The sequence below is a fragment of the Nomascus leucogenys genome, chromosome 22a, assembly GCF_006542625.1.
Source record: "Nomascus leucogenys isolate Asia chromosome 22a, Asia_NLE_v1, whole genome shotgun sequence".
Classification (NCBI taxonomy): domain Eukaryota; kingdom Metazoa; phylum Chordata; class Mammalia; order Primates; family Hylobatidae; genus Nomascus; species Nomascus leucogenys.
Window position 1 is genome coordinate 108,298,596 of NC_044402.1, and position 18,364 is coordinate 108,316,959.

At 41.4% G+C, this 18,364-nt stretch overlaps 1 protein-coding gene across 3 annotated transcripts in view; it reads left to right on the forward strand.

The window, feature by feature from the left end:
- Positions 1 to 18,364, forward strand: part of CCNYL1 (cyclin Y like 1) — a 53,257-nt gene that overhangs the window by 22,922 nt on the left and 11,971 nt on the right. For 2 of the 3 annotated variants that reach the window (XM_003254003.4, XM_030803298.1), the window contains exons 4-8: positions 1,336 to 1,436; positions 5,264 to 5,299; positions 8,016 to 8,067; positions 9,597 to 9,716; positions 14,410 to 14,576. In XM_003254003.4, the coding sequence (XP_003254051.2) occupies positions 1,336 to 1,436; positions 5,264 to 5,299; positions 8,016 to 8,067; positions 9,597 to 9,716; positions 14,410 to 14,576 (476 nt within the window). The remainder of the gene's footprint in view (positions 1 to 1,335; positions 1,437 to 5,263; positions 5,300 to 8,015; positions 8,068 to 9,596; positions 9,717 to 14,409; positions 14,577 to 18,364) is intronic. The other variant, XM_012501936.2, reaches the window with a different exon arrangement.

The following is an 18,364-nucleotide window of genomic DNA, read 5'->3' on the forward strand; positions in this document are numbered from 1 at the left end:
TTTAAAAAAAAATGCTACTGTTACTTTCAGCTATTCGATGACTGAGATTTGGTTACTGACCTAATTTTTAAGGAAGAGAATTGTCTTAACATAGTTCAGGCTGTTTCAGTATTTGACTGTTGCACTCTTCCCAAATAAATGGATACTTCTAAAGTGTTTTAAAGATGGTTTATTTTCTAGAGGGCTCAAAAAGTTCATAGTCACCTCCTTGATACAACTGCAGATAAATTCTGCTAATTTGTGTCTGTAGTAGCATTTACCTTCCAAATTGTAACTGGTTTAAATAATTTGTCAAACACTTGTTGAACTCCTTAATTTGTCCCCAGTTCTGTGCTCAGCAGCCAGAGGTATGAGGAGGAAGAGTCCTTCCTTCCCTGGAGAAGCTTACTTTCTTGTGAGGGGATACTCCACAAGCAGTTGGTATCATGTAACAAGTGGCGAATTAGATGGATGAATGTACCAAAAGGGAAATGTTTTTTGGTGCGGCTGCTGGCAAAGGGATCCCAGAAGGTAGATGGGGTCAGGCTTATTGGGATAAGGAGGAAGAACAAGGTATTCCAGGCAGAGCAGCATGAGTGAGGCAGGCAAGTGCCATGATGCCTGTCAAATAACTTATAGAATAAAATTAATAACATTTTGAAATGGAGAGTGTTCTCTGAGGTTCTCATTTGAATAATGTAATGGCAGTTTTATTTAAATATGAAGTGCAAGTTAAATTCCTAAAGTTGTTTTTGTCATTTTTGTTTGGAATATTAAAGTGATACTTTTTCTCCTCCACATGAGAAAACAGGCCCTCTCACTGAGGGTGATGGAGCAGCCCTGGCAGACGGAGCCTCTGACTGTGAAACACTTGTTTCTCATACTGTCTCCTGAACTAATACATTTAATATTAGTAACTTAGTAAATGTAGTATTAGGCTTTCATTTACTGCAATAAAATGCTCTTATGCAAATATGATTTAAGGCATTACATTTTACTGTAGTGAAGGAATAATAGAAAATCTCAGCTGCTTTTTATTGCTTAAGAAAAAAACACTGAAATCTTACTGTAAACTTTTCCCATTAATTTATACAGGGAATGCATAACAGATGCTTGCCAGGTTTGATTATAGGTACCACAAGAGCAGCATTTCATAACCCATTCCTCAAACACTGTCTGTTGGGAGAGCCTCCCCTGGGTTTCCCATAGAGCTGCACATGATACTACACTCAGGCAGTTCATGGAGTGTAAGAAATATCTTAATGCTTTATCATTTGACATTTTAACCAAGGAAAAACCACACTTTTATAGGTTTAACTTACTGTGACATTTTCTTCTATTTCCCTTCCCCTTCAGGTATCTCCAGGGCAGCTTACTAAAAAGTATAGCTCATGCTCAACAATATTTCTAGATGACAGCACAGTCAGCCAGCCTAATCTTAGAACCACAGTAAAATGGTGAGTACAACTAGGCTGCCAAGGGCTGAGTGACAGACCCCCTTATGCTAAAAGCATCCTAGCCATCCTTGGTAATTTCAGCCATTTGATTGTCCTTTTCAGCAATGAGTTTAAGAAATTGGTGTCAACTATATATTGATTTCAAGGATCTAATATGAATTTTCATTTCCTGTTTTAATCTTAGGCTGCATGGTGGAAGGGAAAGCCAGTTAGTGAAGAAGCAGTCCCAGAAAAGTGTAGCTATTTATTTAATGCATTTATGTTAAGACAGTGTTGAACATAATGTGAGAAGGAGAGGTGCTTTTTATTGTATGTTTCTGGAAAAACATTAGTTTGTTATGAGTTACAGGCCTAAAACAGTGTGTACTCCTTTGCAAACTACTCTTGGAAGAAGGAACAGCTTGTCCTCTACTGGCACCGTAGTGTATCTGCATTTAAATTTTCCCTGTCGTGCATGAGCACTTCTTGGGCACAATGAGATGCACTTTCAGAACACCCTAAGATGAACCTTTCAAGTTTATTTAAAAACCAACAACAGCAGCAAACAACTCCATTGGGGTTGTCAGGAAACTATTAACATCTCCTTGGATGAGCGTTGATTTTCAGAACACAGTTTGGGAAGTGCTACACTAGAATATTAATGTCCTTATCCCTAATTTTACCTTTTAGTCTAAAAACATAACTAGCTTATAAACTTAATTTTGTTTCTAATGTACTAGCTTTTTTTTTTTTAGTTAATTGTCAGTAACTTCTACTTTAAAAGCAGCAAATTTACACTCATAATAATGTCACTTTCCTCTCTCACTTAAAACAATAGTTGAAATCAGGCCGGGCGCGGTGGCTCACGCTTGTAATCCCAGCACTTTGGGAGGCCGAGGCGGGCGGATCCCGAGGTCAGGAGATCGAGACCACGGTGAAACCCCGTCTCTACTAAAGATACAAAAAATTAGCCGGGCGTGGTGGCGGGTGCCTGTAGTCCCAGCTACTCGGAGAGGCTGAGGCAGGAGAATGGCGTGAACCCGGGAGACGGAGCTTGCAGTGAGCCAAGATCGCGCCACTGCACTCCAGCCTGGGTGACAGAGCGAGACTCCGTCTCAAAAAAAAGAAAAAAAAAAAACAATAGTTGAAATCGAATTGTGTTTCAGCACAAACTGGACTCTGACTCTGTCTAAAGTCCTGAGCTTTGGCACCTACTGAGTAATCATTCAATGTTTGTATTCAGCCAAGGTCCTAAATCCTTGAGCTAAAAAACCATTCCACTTTGGCTAGAGTCCCCGGCTTCTTTTTTTTTTTATTTTTATTATACTTTAAGTTTTAGGGTACACGTGCACAATGTGCAGGTTTGTTACATATGTATCCATGTGCCATGTTGGTGTGCTGCACCCATTAACTCGTCATTTAGCATTAGGTATATCTCCTAATGCTGTCCCTCCCCCCTCCCCCCGCTTCTTTTGAATTCAAAAGATTCTGATGTTTCTATAAGATTCAAAGTAGTTTTAAAGATTAACCTTGCTCAAACAAGTATAATAGATTTCATGCTTTTCCCCCCCATTTTAGTCTTAATTTTTAGATATCTACTTTTGGAAGTACAGTAAGTTTTAATTTGTTCTCAGTAAGTTTTAGAAATGATCATTTGGTATATTTCACTATTGGTTAAATAAAGGTTTCACTAGTATGGCAAATTGACTTTTAGGAAAGATTTTGAAAAATGTTTATCATGGCTTAATAGTGCATTATTCTCACAGGATGGGTGAGCCATATCAGAATCCCTTATGAAACTTTTTTCAAAGTATATGTCTACAAACACATTCATCTCACCTCCACCTTCCCTTGATCTCCAGGCAGTCACAAGCCTTTTAGGAAAATGGAGAAGGCATGTGAGGCATAATTACACAGACAAGCACATCCCAGATGATTCTGATCTTAACCCTAACTCAGTCATTCCCAAAATTTGCAGCACATTGGAATCATCACCAGGGGAACTTTAAAAACAACCCTCAGGCTGGGCGTGGTGGCTCACACCTGTAATCCTAGCACTTTGGGAGGCCGAGGCAGGTAGATTGCCTGAGCCCAGGAGTTTGAGACCAGCCTGGGCAACACGGTGAGACCCCGTTTCTAGTAAAATACAAAAAAGTTAGCCAGGCATGGTGGCATGCACCTGTAATCCCAGCTACTTGGGAGGCTGAAACAGAATAGCTTGAATCCGGGAAGCAGAGGTTGCAGTGAGCCGAGATCGTGCCATTTTACTCCAGCCTGGGCTACAGAGCAAGACTCCGTCTCAAAAAAAAAAAAACAAAACACACAAAAAGACAACAAAAAACACTCCTCATGCCCCAAGTCATACCCAATGCCAATTAAATCAGAATGTCTCAAGTTAGAAGTTAGGCAGTTTTTAAAGCTCCTCAGGTGATTGCAGTGTGCAGAATGTTTGAGAACCACTGCTTAATTGAATGTAGGAGGATGAACTGCTTCTATTTGGTGGGACCTTGGGCAAGTCAGTTTTAAGCCTTGGTTCCCGTATCTGTAAACTGGGTATTGGATTAAATGTCATGTAAGTTTCCGTGGTCCTTTTCAGCATATAACTTCAAATTCTGTAATGTTAAAATCAGTTTGGACATGAAAATGTTTGAAGCACTATAGAAGTATCCATCTTAGATGTTAATGTTACAGACTTTTTAAAAAAGTGCTAACATTGTATAGACTTAAAATTCAGATTTGCCTTCCCTCAATTATTTTGAGCCTCAGTTTAGAGACTGAGGGCAAATGGAAGCATATAACTTACCTAAGACGACAACTTGTTTCCTGATACACAACATCTGTGGGTAATTTAGGACTACAGTAACATGTATCTGAAAAGTCGTGTCTGTTCACTAATATTTTATTTAAACCAATGTGGAAATACTTGCCATTAATATTACACTTTGTAGTTTTATGCTGCATTGTTAGCAGTGCTTATTTCAGGATAGCTACACCTATCATTGGTTTTGTGTGCACTTATTTACTAATAAATTTTCTACTAATGATGCAAAATTGATCATAAATGATTTTATTTGGTATAAAACACTTTTATTTACTTTAAGGGGAAATAATGAAAAATGGGTGGGTAGGTGATAGTTAATTAAATCAACTGAAATGCAGAGCCTAACAGCTTAAAAAGCAAAAAATAAAAATAACCAAAAACCAAATAGTTTAAGCATGTATACAAATAGGTGGAACTTGTATAAGGTGAAAGGTTCTACGGGCAGAAGAGCAAATGGGGATATATGTAATTATTTATATATTATAATCATCAACAGAAACATGTATTTTAACAGCATATTACTGGGTTTTGTTTTTGTTTTTTTTTTTTTGAGGCAGAGTCTCGCTCTGTCGCCCAGGCTGGAGTGCAGTGGCGCGATCTCGGCTCACTGCAAGCTCTGCCTCCCGGGTTCACGCCATTCTCCTGCCTCAGCCTGCTGAGTAGCTGGGAATACAGGCGCCTGCCACCACGCCCGGCTAATTTTTTGTATTTTTAGTAGAGACAGGGTTTCACCGTGTTAGCCAGGATGGTCTCGATCTCCTGACCTCGTGATCCACCTGCCTCGGCCTCCCAAAGTGCTGGGATTACAGGCGTGAGCCACTGCACCCAGCCTTACTTAGCATTTTGATTCATGTATTTTTGCTGAAAGGAACTAAAACAAGGGGAAAGTACCCATACGGTACTGTTCAGAACTAGAGGATTTCAGGGCCGCTAGGAGGGTTCCTCCCTTCCCTCATTTAAGAAATGTCTTCAGGCCTAACAAATGTTTAAATCAGTTGTTAAAAATAATTTTTTTTTCCCTTCACAGTGTGACCTTAGCAATATATTACCACATAAAGAACAGGTGAGCTCCTTTAAAACCTGTCTTGTTATTCCAGCTAATTACTTTGCATGATATCAAGTTCAGTATTAGGTCGTAACTATAGACATCATAAGCTATAGAGTGCTATTACAGTATTGAACTGAATCATTTGTGGTTTTTCTGGTCCCCAAGACGGTTTCAACTATTAAATTACTGAGGATCCCAAAGAGTATTTGTTTATGTTGGTTATATTGATATTTATTGCATTAGAAATTGAAATTGAGAATTAAAAAAAAAAAACCCTATGTTTAGTTTCGGTTTCTCAACCTTGGCACTGTTGAGATTTTGAGCTAGATAAGTCTTTGTTGTGGGGGCTGTCCTGTGTATTGTAGGATATTTAAGAGCTGTCCCAGGTTGTGACAACAAAAATATAACCCCTGACTGAGAACCATATTGTTAACATAAATAATATTTTTTCATGAATAATAACTCTCTTTTACAACAACAAAGTTGAGTAAAATGTGTGTCCTGTGTTTATATTTTTGCAACTGTCTAGTGTCCAGCTTAACAGAAAACAGCTGGATTCTCATCTCTGTCTTTGCAATTAGTTTTTTTTTTTAAATTTCAACTTTTATTTTAGATACAGTGAGTACATGTGTAGATTTATTACATGGCTAATGGTGCACCCTGGTAGTGAGCTGTAATTTGTTTTGAAGAAGTGGTAAGAAGATGACCTAGCCTCATGCAAGTATATAGTTGGTAAAAGGTATATTTTTAAAGCTTTCAGATGGTTGTGGGTATTCTGTATTTTTTAGTTTATTTTTATTTATTTGTTTTTTTTGAGACGGAGTCTTGTCTGTTGCCCAGGCTGGAGTGCAGTGGCACGATCTCGGCTCAATGCAACCTCCACTTCCCAAGTTCAAGCGATTCTCCTGCCTCGGGCTCCCGAGTAGGTGGGGTTACAGGCGCATGCCACCATGCCTGGCTAATTTTTGTATTTTTAGTAGAGATGGAGTTTTGCCATGTTGAGCAGGGTGGTATTGAACTCCTGACCTCAGGTGATCCACCCGCCTCAGCCTCCCAAAGTGCTAGGATTACAGGCGTGAGCCACCACGCCCAGCCTGTTTCACATTTCTTGACAGTGTCAAAAGCTCACTTTTGTTAGTATCACCACTGATTGTATTAAAAAATCTTTTAAGTATTGAGAAGCTGTTAAACTCACATAATAAGGTACAAGTTTCTCCAAATCCTGATTTTTAGTTTGAAAGCTTGAATTTTATCATTGCAACAAATAGTGTTATTTTCTCGAAGTGACAGGTTCACTTCATTTTTTTAAAACTTTTTATTTATTTATCTTTTGAGACAGAGTCTCACTGTGTTGCCCAGGCTGGAGTGCACTGGTGCCATCTTCGCTCACTGTAACCTCTGCCTTCCGGGTTCAAGTGATTCTCCTGCCTCAGCCTCCTGAGTAGCCGGGACTACGGGCACCTGTCACCATGCCTGGCTAATTTTTGTATTAGTAGAGATGGGGTTTCACCCTGTTGGCCAGGCTGGTCTCGAACTCCTGATCTCAAGTGATCCAACCGCCTCAGCCTCCCAAAGTGCTGGGATTATAGGCATGAGCCACCACACCTGGCCACTTGTTTCATTTTTGAGAATGATAGTTGTACTTTCAAGTAAAAATGATATTCTGTGAAAAACAATGGCTTGTTTAGCTCACAGTTAAATCACAAGTGCTTTTCTTTAACACAACTATACCTCGGTATGCAGAATTACTTTATGTGAACTTTCTGCTTACTCCAGAATAGTGAAAAGAAAGGTCAAGATTTAATAATACCGTTAATTTTTACTGCCTCAGCAAGGATATTCGTGAGCGAAGCAGGTGTTTTTCTTAAACTGCAAGAGGCAGTAAAGAGTAGCATGACTACTAGTATAATTTGGTAGCACTGCCTTGATTCATGCTGAGAAGCCAGCAGATTACCCACTTTTGCTGTTGTACACTCATTACAAATGTCAAACAGTCAAAAAGCAAGCAATAGCTTAGTATTCTTTTTTTTAAATTATTTTTATTTCTAAATTTTCAATCAGCTTTCTCAGGTTGAATAAGTATTCTTATAAGAACAGTTTTGACCTCAAGGACCTCTTGGAAAAGGATCTGGAGGGTCTCCAGAAGTCCACAGACCACACTTGGAGAACCACTGGTTTTATTAAATGAGCACAATGTATTAGTTTTATAAACTTGTAAAGATTATCAAAGACTCGTCTCTTTTAAAATAAAAAGGCAGTAAGGTTTTTAACTCATCAAACTACTTAAACAAATACATGTCAAGAATGTAATACAGAGAACTAGAGAGGAAAAGCCTGGGAAGTCAGAATCTCATTCATAGTCATTAAAGTTCTAAAGATTTTATTGCCCACCACTACTGCTGTGTAAAATGTTCTTGAGTTCCAATGAGGGGTTAGAAGAGTGAAAATATGCTTTATTACCATTGCCTGTTAGGGAGGGCCAATACCTAAAGGCAATTCTGAATTGTCATTGTAGAAAAGACTTCACAGTACAGAACCTCATGTGCTGAGTAAAAAGAGGTCAGAAAATCCTCTGAAGGCTGGGATCCAGGAGAATTTGTACAACTCTTTGCTTTGGTGAAGCAAACACCAAAGGAAACAGGAGGCATCTCCCGTCACCCCCAGCAGACATTTTACTCAGATATTAACAATTCCTGAATTAACTCCTTCAATGCATATTCTTATTTTATAGAGATGCAAATAGATCCCTGGATATTTTTGATGAGAGATCACATCCACTTACAGTAAGTGTCACTTTTTTTGAGGTAGTATTTTTCTCTCATAGAGTTGTGTTTATTTCATGCTGATATTTATAAATAGTCCTAACAAATATACATGATCTCTATGAAGATAATTAGAAAACAATTTAAATTTAAATTTAAATGGTGTAAACATTTAAAAATTCACTTCCTCAGGTATATGATAGCCGCTCATGGCTAATGACTATTGTCTTGGACAGTGAAACCTTTGAGCCTTATGGTTACAGGAAACTAAAAATATTTTTTCAGGCCGGGCGTGGTGGCTCACACCTGCAATCTTAGCACTTTGGGAGGCCGAGGCAGGCGGATCACGAGGTCAGGAGATCAAGACCATCCTGGCTAACACAGTGAAACCCCGTCTCTACTAAAAATACAAAAAATTACCCGGGCACAGTGGCGGGCATCTGTAGTCCCAGCTACTCAGGAGGCTGAGGCAGGAGAATGGCGTGAACCCGGAAGGCGGAGCTTGCAGTGAGCCGAGATCGCTCCACTGCACTCCAGCCTGGGTAACAGAGTGAGACTCCATCTCAAAAAAAAAAAAAAAAAATTTTTTTTTTTCAAAGTTTATTTAAGAGAATCCTGACATATGATTAGTAAGACTTTCGAGCCTACACGTAGTTTACATTGTGATAGAATTCTGTGGATAGAAAGTGGAAAGGAACATAAAAATTTTCTGAGTTGTGCCTGTATTTTTCCTTAATGATAAATGGTGATGAGTATTGAATCATTATGATATTTTAAGATCCAATTGTTTATATTTTAAAAACTACAAGTCATGTCACTCAACCAGAATTATTTTAAGGGGTACATGGGCTCAAATGTCAACACTGTTGGTCTTAAGAGTACTTAGGCCGGCCGGGCATGGTGGCTTACACCTGTAATCCCAGCTCTTTGGGAGGCCAAGGCGGGCAGATCACCAGGTCAGGAGTTTGAGACCAGCCTGGCCAGCATGGTGAAACCCCACCTCTGTTAAAAATACAAAAAATTAGCCGGACATGGTGGTGCACGCCTGTAATCCCAGCTGCTCAGGAGGCTGAGGCAGGAGAATCACTTGAACCTGGGAGGTGGAGGTTGCAGTGAGCCAAGATTGTGCCACTGCACTCCAGCCTGGGCGACAGAGCGAGACTGGGTCTCCAAAAAAAAAGTACTTAGGCTGGGCATGGTGTCTCACGCCTGTAATCTCAGCACTTAGGGAGGCCGAGGCGGGTGGATTGTCTCAGGTCAGGAGTTTGAGACCAGCCCGACCAACACGTTGAAACCCCGTCTCTACTAAAAATACAAAAATTATTAATTAATAGCCGGGTGTGGTGGCACGTGCCTGTAATCCTAGCTACTCAGGAGGCCGAGGCAGGAGAATCGCTTGAACCTAGGGGTAGAGTTGCAGTGAGCCAAGATCATGCCATTGCACTCCAGCCTGGGCAATAAGAGTGAAACTCAGTCTCAAAAAAAAAAAAAAAAAAACTTAAATTTTTTTTCTTCAGTGGATACTAACATTGCATCTTTTCTTCTTTCAGCGAGAAAAAGTTCCAGAGGAATACTTTAAGCATGATCCTGAACACAAATTTATTTACAGATTTGTTCGTACTCTTTTTAGTGCTGCACAGCTAACAGCTGAATGTGCAATAGTAACTTTGGTAAGATATTTCTCACTTATAAAGTGTCTTTAGAAATTAGTCTTGTACACAGGGTATGGTCCTATTTTTCAAATAAAAATAGGTTCCTGAAATTATCATCAGAACTTTAAGAGAAACTTATGAAAGGAACGTAAATACGTACATTCGCGTTTAATCATCATTATAGTTGAACATGTTTCCATTGCTTTTCTCATCACAGAACAGTTGCTACAAAAGGCAGCCGGGGAGATTTCTGGTTTCTCCCCCTACCCATCAATGCACATGTACACATTCAGTGTGTGCACATACAAGGCATGGTGGCAGGGCTGGGGGTGATGGGGAGTGGTAACAAAACCATGTGGTTCAGAGCCAGATACTGATTCCAGTGTAGGTCTAAGCCAAGTCCCAGGCTCTGTTCCCCAGGTATTTCCGATGTGTGTTGTGATTGAGAACTATTGCCCTAAATTCTTTGTTCCTTGGATGATGAGTTTTAATCATCTCTGCCTACCTCTTGTGCCTGCTTGTGATGGTGCCCAGCAATGTGGTACCAGTAATACTTGGACAAAGGCTTTGCTGGTTAGCTTACTAAGCTATAGCTGTGTCCTTAACTTTATGTCCTCCATATAGAATTCCTATGGTAAGATTTTATCATTGAATAATAAATCCTATTCAAGTGGTTAGGATTGTTTTACTCCTCCCCACAGCAAACCTATAGAGGAAGGTCAACTGCATGGCCTGGAGGGAAAGAATACTTAGGTCAGTACCTACTCCTTTAGCATCCAATTGGAATTCAGGAGAGAAGGCTTCTGTGCACTTGAATAGAAGCCCCTCAGTGGGTACTGGATCAGACTTAGGCCTTTTCATGGAGCTGTAAGCCATTTGGAACACTTTGCAGATACTGTAGAGAAGCAGGAGTGGTGCTTCCAGATGTAGAGAGACAGGTGATACAGGAGGGAAAGCTGTATAGGAAGAGGGGGAGTTCATTTTAGATGGTTTAAGCTCTATGTGCCTGTGAGGTAGCAGTGGCAGTGTCTAGTAATCATTTGAATGTACTAGACTGGAGCATGAATCTGAGCCTAGAGGTAAGGAATGAAGAGTTATAGTAGCTGTTCAAATACAGAGAAAAGTTCCAGAATGAAAGTGGAGAAGCTAGGCATGGTAGTGCACACCTGTAGTCCCTGTTGCTGGGGAGGCTGAGGTGGGAGGATCACTTGAATGCAATAGTTTGAGTCCAGCTCGGGCAACGTAGCAAGACCCCTATCTCTAAAAAAAGAAAAGAAAGTGGATAGAAGATAGATCTCTAAAGACTGTTAGCATTTGAGGGACAAGCCCCCAGAGGGAGTGGAAGGAGGAAATCCAGGAGAAGGTAATAAAAGAACAGAGTTCAAGATAAGAGAGGCTGTGGTCCCAGTGTTAAATGCTGCCAAGAAGTTTCTGATTCTGTAAATATTCACTGGGTGCCTACTCTGTGCCACTATTCTTGTTTTTTGTTTTTGTTTTTGTTTTGTTTTAATTTTTTAGTAGGACTAGAGTCGAGCTATGTTGCCCAGGCTGGTCTCAGAACTGACCTCAGGCAATCCTGCCAGAGTGTTGGGATTACAGACGTGAGCTAACAAGTGCTAGAGTAGAGGAGAGGCAGATTGAACAAAGTTCTTGCCTTTATGAGCCTGTGTTCTAGTGAGGAAGACATTTTTTCAGGTAGTGGTAAGTAGCAGGTGAAGCAGCATAAAGGGATACAGAGTGACAGGAGGGGCTCACTATTTTAGATAGAATGATCAGGAAGAACCTCTCTAGAGGTGACATTTGAGCAGTGACCTGATCAAAGCAGGAAGGTAAGGTGTGCCGGCATTACAGGCAGCCAGACAAGTGCCAAGACTAGACAGGAACATTTTGTGTGTGTTTGTGTGTTCAAGGAACAAACAGCAAGGTGTCCAGTGTGGTTGGAGTGAATTGGAAAGAGTGGAGGAGGTGAGGTCACATGGGCAATGCCACATGTAACTCATAGGGCCTTTTGGCTTGCAGCCCACAGGAGGGTTTTTTTTGTTTTGTTTTGTTTTGTTTTTGAGACGCGGAGTCTTGCTATGTCACCCAGGCTGGAGTGCAGTGGCTCAATCTTGGCTCACTGTAACCTCAACCTCCCAGGTTCAAGCAATTCTCCCTGCCTTAGCCTCCCGAGTACCTGGGCTTACCAGTGCCCATCACCATGCCTAATTTTTTTTTTTTAAGTAGAGACGGGGCTTTGCCATGTTGGCCAGGCTGGTCTTGAACTCCTGACCTGAGGTGATCCGCCTACTTTCGCCTCCCGAAGTGCTGGGATTATAAGTGTGAGCCACTGCGCCTGGCCAGGAAGAAGTTTTTATTCCAATTTGATGGGTACTTTAGGTAGATTTTGAGCAGGGGAGTGAAGTGCTCTTAAGAGGTTGTGCTGATGGCTTGAAGAGAGTAGACCATAATTGGCAGAATAGAGGCAGAGAAGAGAGTTAAGAAGCAACTAGGGTGATACAGGTGAGCAGTGACAAATGGCAGCTCAGAATCAAAAGCGAGCAGCCTACCAGTGAAGGTGGACATAGCAGGAATTGTGCACAGTCTGGTGTGGGGTAACTTGAATGTAGGTATTTGGCCTCAGCAACTAGGCGAATGAAAATGCCCTGTACAGTATTAGGGAAGACTTGGGGAGTGGAGCAGTGGGATGAAGAGCTCTGGGGACCTTGGCAAGAGGAGTCTCAGGAGAGTGACAGCAGCAAGGGACAAACAGGAGTGGGTTAAGGAGAGATGGGAGATGAGAAGCTGACACCAGGACATGATGCTGAGCAAATGAGAGGACACATCTGGGGAGTTGTCGGGAGGGGGATGGGAACAAAGGAAACACATTGGGGAAAATCTCTGGCAGAGAAGGAGAAAGCCTTCAAAAAGATGCAGTTGTGGGGCAGTGTTCTGCACAAGTGGGATGGGATCAACTGCACTGATGGAGTTGGCTTTAGTGGGAAGAAAAGAAATCTCACACTGACACAGGCGGGCAAGTGGTATCAGTGAGCATCAGCACATCACCAGCTTACCCGTAAAGGCAACAGGAAGTTGAGGGATTGTCTATGTTGTTTCCCTGTGGTCTAATTATTCTCATTGAGATTTGAACCCTGTGAAAGAGGTTCATTCTTAGGATACTGAGAGTGCAGAATTTGGGGGAAAGGGAACAGAATCTCTCTTAAGAACATATCATGTTCAATACCCATTTTTGAAAACACAGTTGAGTTTGGAGAACACTGCCAGATCTGATATGCCTGTCTGATAACCTTCAGACAGTAAATAAGCTCTGTTAAAATGAACTTTTTTCAGGCTTGGCGCAGTGGCTCATATCTGTAATCCCAGCACTTTGGGAGGCTGAGGTGGGCAGATCACTTGAGGCCAGGAGTTTGAGACCAGCCTGGCCAATGTGGTGAAACCCCGTCTCTACTAAAAATACAAAAATTAGCCAGGCGTGCTGGCGGGTGCTCAGCTACTTAGGAGGCTGAGGCAGGAGAATCGCTTGAACCCAGGGGGCAGAGGTTGCCATGAGCCAAGATTGCATCACTGCACTCCAGTCTAAAAAGATTTGTTTTTGTCTTGATACAGAGTTAAAACAGCATATACACATACTCTTCCACAGAGAACCCTTTGAGGTAACAGCAAATTACAGCTTAACTCTGAAATCTACTCAGCTGTTCACTTTGCTCAATTCTTTGAAGGATGTTTGGTAGATGTAAAATAATTCATGAAATTGTCTCATAAACTGCTTGGCAGGTTTAGAGGAATACCAGGGGTCCAGAGACATCCTTTTGTCCATCTGTGTTCCTTGTGGAGGCACTGAACATGGGGAATATTTTACAGCCCTAAAGACCTGTCATGCTGCTCTGCACAGCAGCCACTGGGTGGCTCTCTTGACCAGCAGTTCTTCAAGCTAGTGCCACAAAAGGGTTAGTTACTATGAAAAGAAGGTAAAAATGTGCTCAGTATTACTTGGGTTTTACATATTTGAGCATAATATAACTACCTGTAAAATTACTATCTACCATCCAGGTATGATACATTGTACCTGGTAGGCACTCAGTATTTATTGAACAACTCTATTACGAGTGTCAAGAGTGCCTCTCTTGATGATGCCCTTTGCTGAGCTCTCCAGTCATTCCCGTGACCAAAATCGGGCGGGAAATGTATATGGGTAGAGTAGGCAGCAGAGATATCTGACCTACAACTGTGATTTAGTGTCTTGCTTTGGCTGACTAAGCAAAGTCTCTGTAGAACATAAGAATAAAAGGCACTTATTTTCTGGTCAAAAACAGAAGAAATTTGTCAGTCATGAATTCTTATCAAAGCATTTCGGGGCCGGGTGCGGTGGCTCACACCTGTAATCCCGACACTTTGGGAGGATCGGGTGGATCACCTGAGATCAAGAGTTTGAGACTAACCTGACCAACATGTTTGAAACCCCGTCTCTACTAAAAATACAAAAATTAGCCGGGCATGGTGGCGCATGCCTGTAATCCCACCTAGTCGGGAGGCCGAGGCAGGAGAATCGCTTGAACCTGGGAGGCGGAGGTTCTGTGAGCCGAGATCGCACCATTGCACTATAGCCTGGGCAACAAGAGCGAAACTCCGTCTCAAAAAAAAAAAAAAAAAAAAAAGCTTATCAAAGCATTTAAACTGAACTAAAATCAAAGACCAGTGCTCTATTTTACAGGTTTACTTAGAAAGGCTTTTAACTTATGCTGAAATCGACATTTGTCCCACCAACTGGAAAAGGATTGTTCTGGGAGCCATTCTTCTTGCCTCCAAGGTTTGGGACGATCAGGCTGTATGGAATGTGGACTACTGCCAGATCCTCAAGGACATTACAGTTGAGGACATGTGAGTTTGTAAGGTTTTGGTGAACTTCTAACCATTTTCCAGTATCTTATTCCTATAAAGTTAACAATTTAAGGAATATTTTTAAAGGTTACATTATGCAGATAATGGAAATAGGCATAAGACTATATCTATCTATCTTTAGTATAACAGTTCACAACAGAGCAAGACTCTGTCTCAAAAAAAAAAAAAACTACGTATTTTCCATCATTACTTGATAGGTTTTGATGTGTAATAATCTGCTTGGTAAATTGAAAAATATTTTTTGGGTGGTTTTTGGCAAAAATCTTACAAGTATACTACCAGAACAACATAGCACAGTAAATACCTTTATTTTATTTTATTTTATTTTTTTTTGAGACGGAGTCTTGCTCTGTTGCCTAGGCTGGAGTGCAGTGACGCAGTCTCGGTTCACTGCAAGCTCCATCTCCCAGGTTCAAGCGATTCTCCTGCCTCAGCTTCCTGAGTAGCTGAGATCACAGTGGGATTACAGGCACGCGCCACCACGCCTGGCTAATTTTTGTATTTTTAGTAGAGACGAGGTTTCACTGTGTTGGTCAGGCTGGTCTTGAACTCCTGACCTTGTGATCTGCCCGCCTCGGTCTCCCAAAGAGCTGGGATTACAGGCATGAACCACTGCTCCTGGCCTCTTTATGGCTTTTAAAAAGTTATCTGCCAGTTCAAGCTCCTTTCTCTTTTTCATTCATTCATTCATTTCTTTATATTTTTTCATGTGACCAGTAGGGTATAAACAGCCTTTAAAGGGCATATGTCTGGCCTTTGAAATAATTGTTTGGCCACTATTAAGGTCTTAGGGCCTCTAGACTATTGAGAAGTTACATATTTTCAACCTGAGTCACACATTGTATATTTGCTTTTGCTAGTCTTTCCACATTTTATCTGAAGGTCTGTTTTTACAGAAGCCTTGAGATATGAAGATCCCTGTGCCCCTGACCCCTCCCCATTAGGAGTGTTTTTTGTATTTAGAAATTGGTCTCATGAGTTAGGAAGCTCCAGCGTTCCCCTCAGGCGGTCTGAGAAGCACTGCTGGGGCATCACCCAATGCTCACCACACTTGAGAGGCTCCCTGGGCACTCGGACAACCACAGCACTACTTTGGGGGCCTTGAGTTACCTATGAGAATGCAAGGATCCTTGCTGAATCATGGAGTTCCTCACAGATGGCACCAATATGACCCTGAAACAGCAGCTTCATCAGGGTTCCTTCCAGGCTGGCCTCGTGACGGCTGTGAAGGGAAGGGCCTTGGAGCTTGGTAGGCAGGGTGAGCCAGGGAACCATTTCCAGCAAAGGCTCTCAGGGTGCCCACCAGATAGTGAGAATGGCTTTGTGGGTGGCATTTAGAAAAATATGAAGGAGCACCTCTTGATGATGTTGAGCAGCAGAGGAAGATCAAGGTCATGACAGGCAGTGGCAAGAGTTTGTTTTTATTGCCTTTGCCCATTACTCCATATGACTGTCATTCAGAATTACAATACCATATATTCACAACTGAAGTGAGGATACTTGTGACTAAAAAGGAACCAGTAATTGTGGTAGCTGTTGAAGTGGCTTTTGGTGAAGTTGACCACTTTACTGTTTACCAAACAGCCCTAGTGATATTGCTGGTAGCTGTTTTAGCAAAGGGTGTGACAGCAAATGAATTTGAAACAAATGGAAGTACTTTTGGAAATTGCAGAAACTAAAGTGACTTTGATCACTGCTGTCATCAGTCTGCAGACTGGTTTCTTGAAGGAAGCAAAATTTATTATTATGAACACTTAGCCCTACCATGATGGCAGCTAAAATGTTCTCAAAACCTGCAACTGAACTGACTGGGGCTGTAGTTCAAGATACAGTATCAGAGAACATGCAAGGAAATGTGCAGGTTTCTACAGATGTAAGCTTCAGGAGCAGCGGTGGCAGGGGCCAGCTCCAAGAAGACCAGTTCTAAATAGTGCTGTTTGTGTATGCCCAGGGAAGCACCAGGAGCTATGCTACAAACAGGCTGCTTTTGTTTATGATCTTTGGAAAGCATTTCAACAAACTGTTTAATATACATTTGTCTCATCCTCCTGCTGTTGACGATTTGTAGTGGTGTCATTTTGAGTCTAAACTGAAACAATTTTAAATTGGTGTTTATCAGGTTTTTCTTAAAAATTTTCAACATCTACATGTCCTGTTAGAATATATTTCCCTTTAAAAGAATAAGTTAAACTGAGCAGCTGCTATTCAGACGGTTTGCTGTGCCTGTAAAGGGTATGCTATTCAGCCACCTAGCCATTTAAAAACAACAAAATACCTAGAAGATGCATATTCTGTAGGCATAATGCTTTTCTTCAGTGATTAAACCTCTATTAATACATGTGTTAATCCTATGAAGTACTATATTTCTACACAGTTAAAATGTATTAGTGGAAAAAATATAAAAGGGATTGTGAAGTGCATTTATTGCTGTAGTAAATTAAGTCCTGGTTAGCTGATTATCAAAACATTATCTGATTTACATTTCTATAGGCTTATGGACATATGAACAGGAAATTAATTTTGGAAGTAGGTTCAGTTGGGTTTTTAAGCTCAGCAAATGAGAAAACCACATGTCTGCTCATATTAACTGCTCTCCATACAGGAGATCATCAAGCATTTGTTGACTTAGCCAGTGGATAAAATATTAAAACTTTAAAACCAAGAAACCAAATAGGTTGTTTAGGTATTTATCATTTTTATACAGTTAACTCCTTATAGGGATTACTGTGAAAGTGGTTAAGATTTTCTCTAGTTGGCCGGGCGCGGTGGCTCACGCTTGTAATCCCAGCACTTTGGGAGGCCGAGGCGGGTGGATCACGAGGTCAGGAGATCGAGACCACGGTGAAACCCCGTCTCTACTAAAAATACAAAAAATTAGCCGGGCGTGGCGGCGGGCGCCTGTAGTCCCAGCTACTCGGAGAGGCTGAGGCAGGAGAATGGCGTGAACCCGGGAGGCGGAGCTTACAGTGAGCCGAGATCGGGCCACTGCACTCCAGCCTGGGTGACAGAGCGAGACTCCGTCTCAAAAAAAAAAAAAAAAAAAAAAGAGATTTTCTCTAGTTTTATGTTTATTTGCTTAAGCATTTGGCAAGGGCAGCTGTGTGGTCATGTAGCCGACTACTACTCCCAGCCCTTTCCTCTCCCACTGCATTCAGCTCACTCCTACATTCTGTTCTGACCAGGATGGTAGATACTGAGCACCTCAGGGTTTCATTCCCAACTCAGAAGGAACACTGAGTTTTTAAGTCCGGTGACCTACCATAAGTCATATCATAAAATAGGTTTAGTCTAGCCAAGACATCCACCTTTGATCTTTCTGCCTTTCAGAGTTTAAAGAGTATCCTTACCATGTCATAGTGACAATTTCTCACCTTCATAATATTGAAGTGAGCAGAAACTTGCATTATGCCCTCTGACATAGCCTCATGCGCTGGGACAGGGGGAGGGGATTCCCTTCCCCTGTAATGTAGCTTGCTTATTTATTTATTTGAGATGAATCCTTGTTGTTTTTGCCTCAAGAGTTTTTCTCCCTCAGAGATAATAGCAGTGGCTCTCGATGGATCCATTTGTTGCCGTGGTGATATGCCCACTCCTTTTGTTGGTGCTTCTCTACTTCAATAAGCCCCTTCCTGTTATCAGCCTGGTGAAAATGTCTGCAAGTTCTTCAGAGCTAATAAACAGCATACATCATTCCTTTCATCTGATCACTATAGTGGGGCCTTGTGAGTGAGCGTGAAGTATGAATTGTACAGCTGCACTAATGGAAC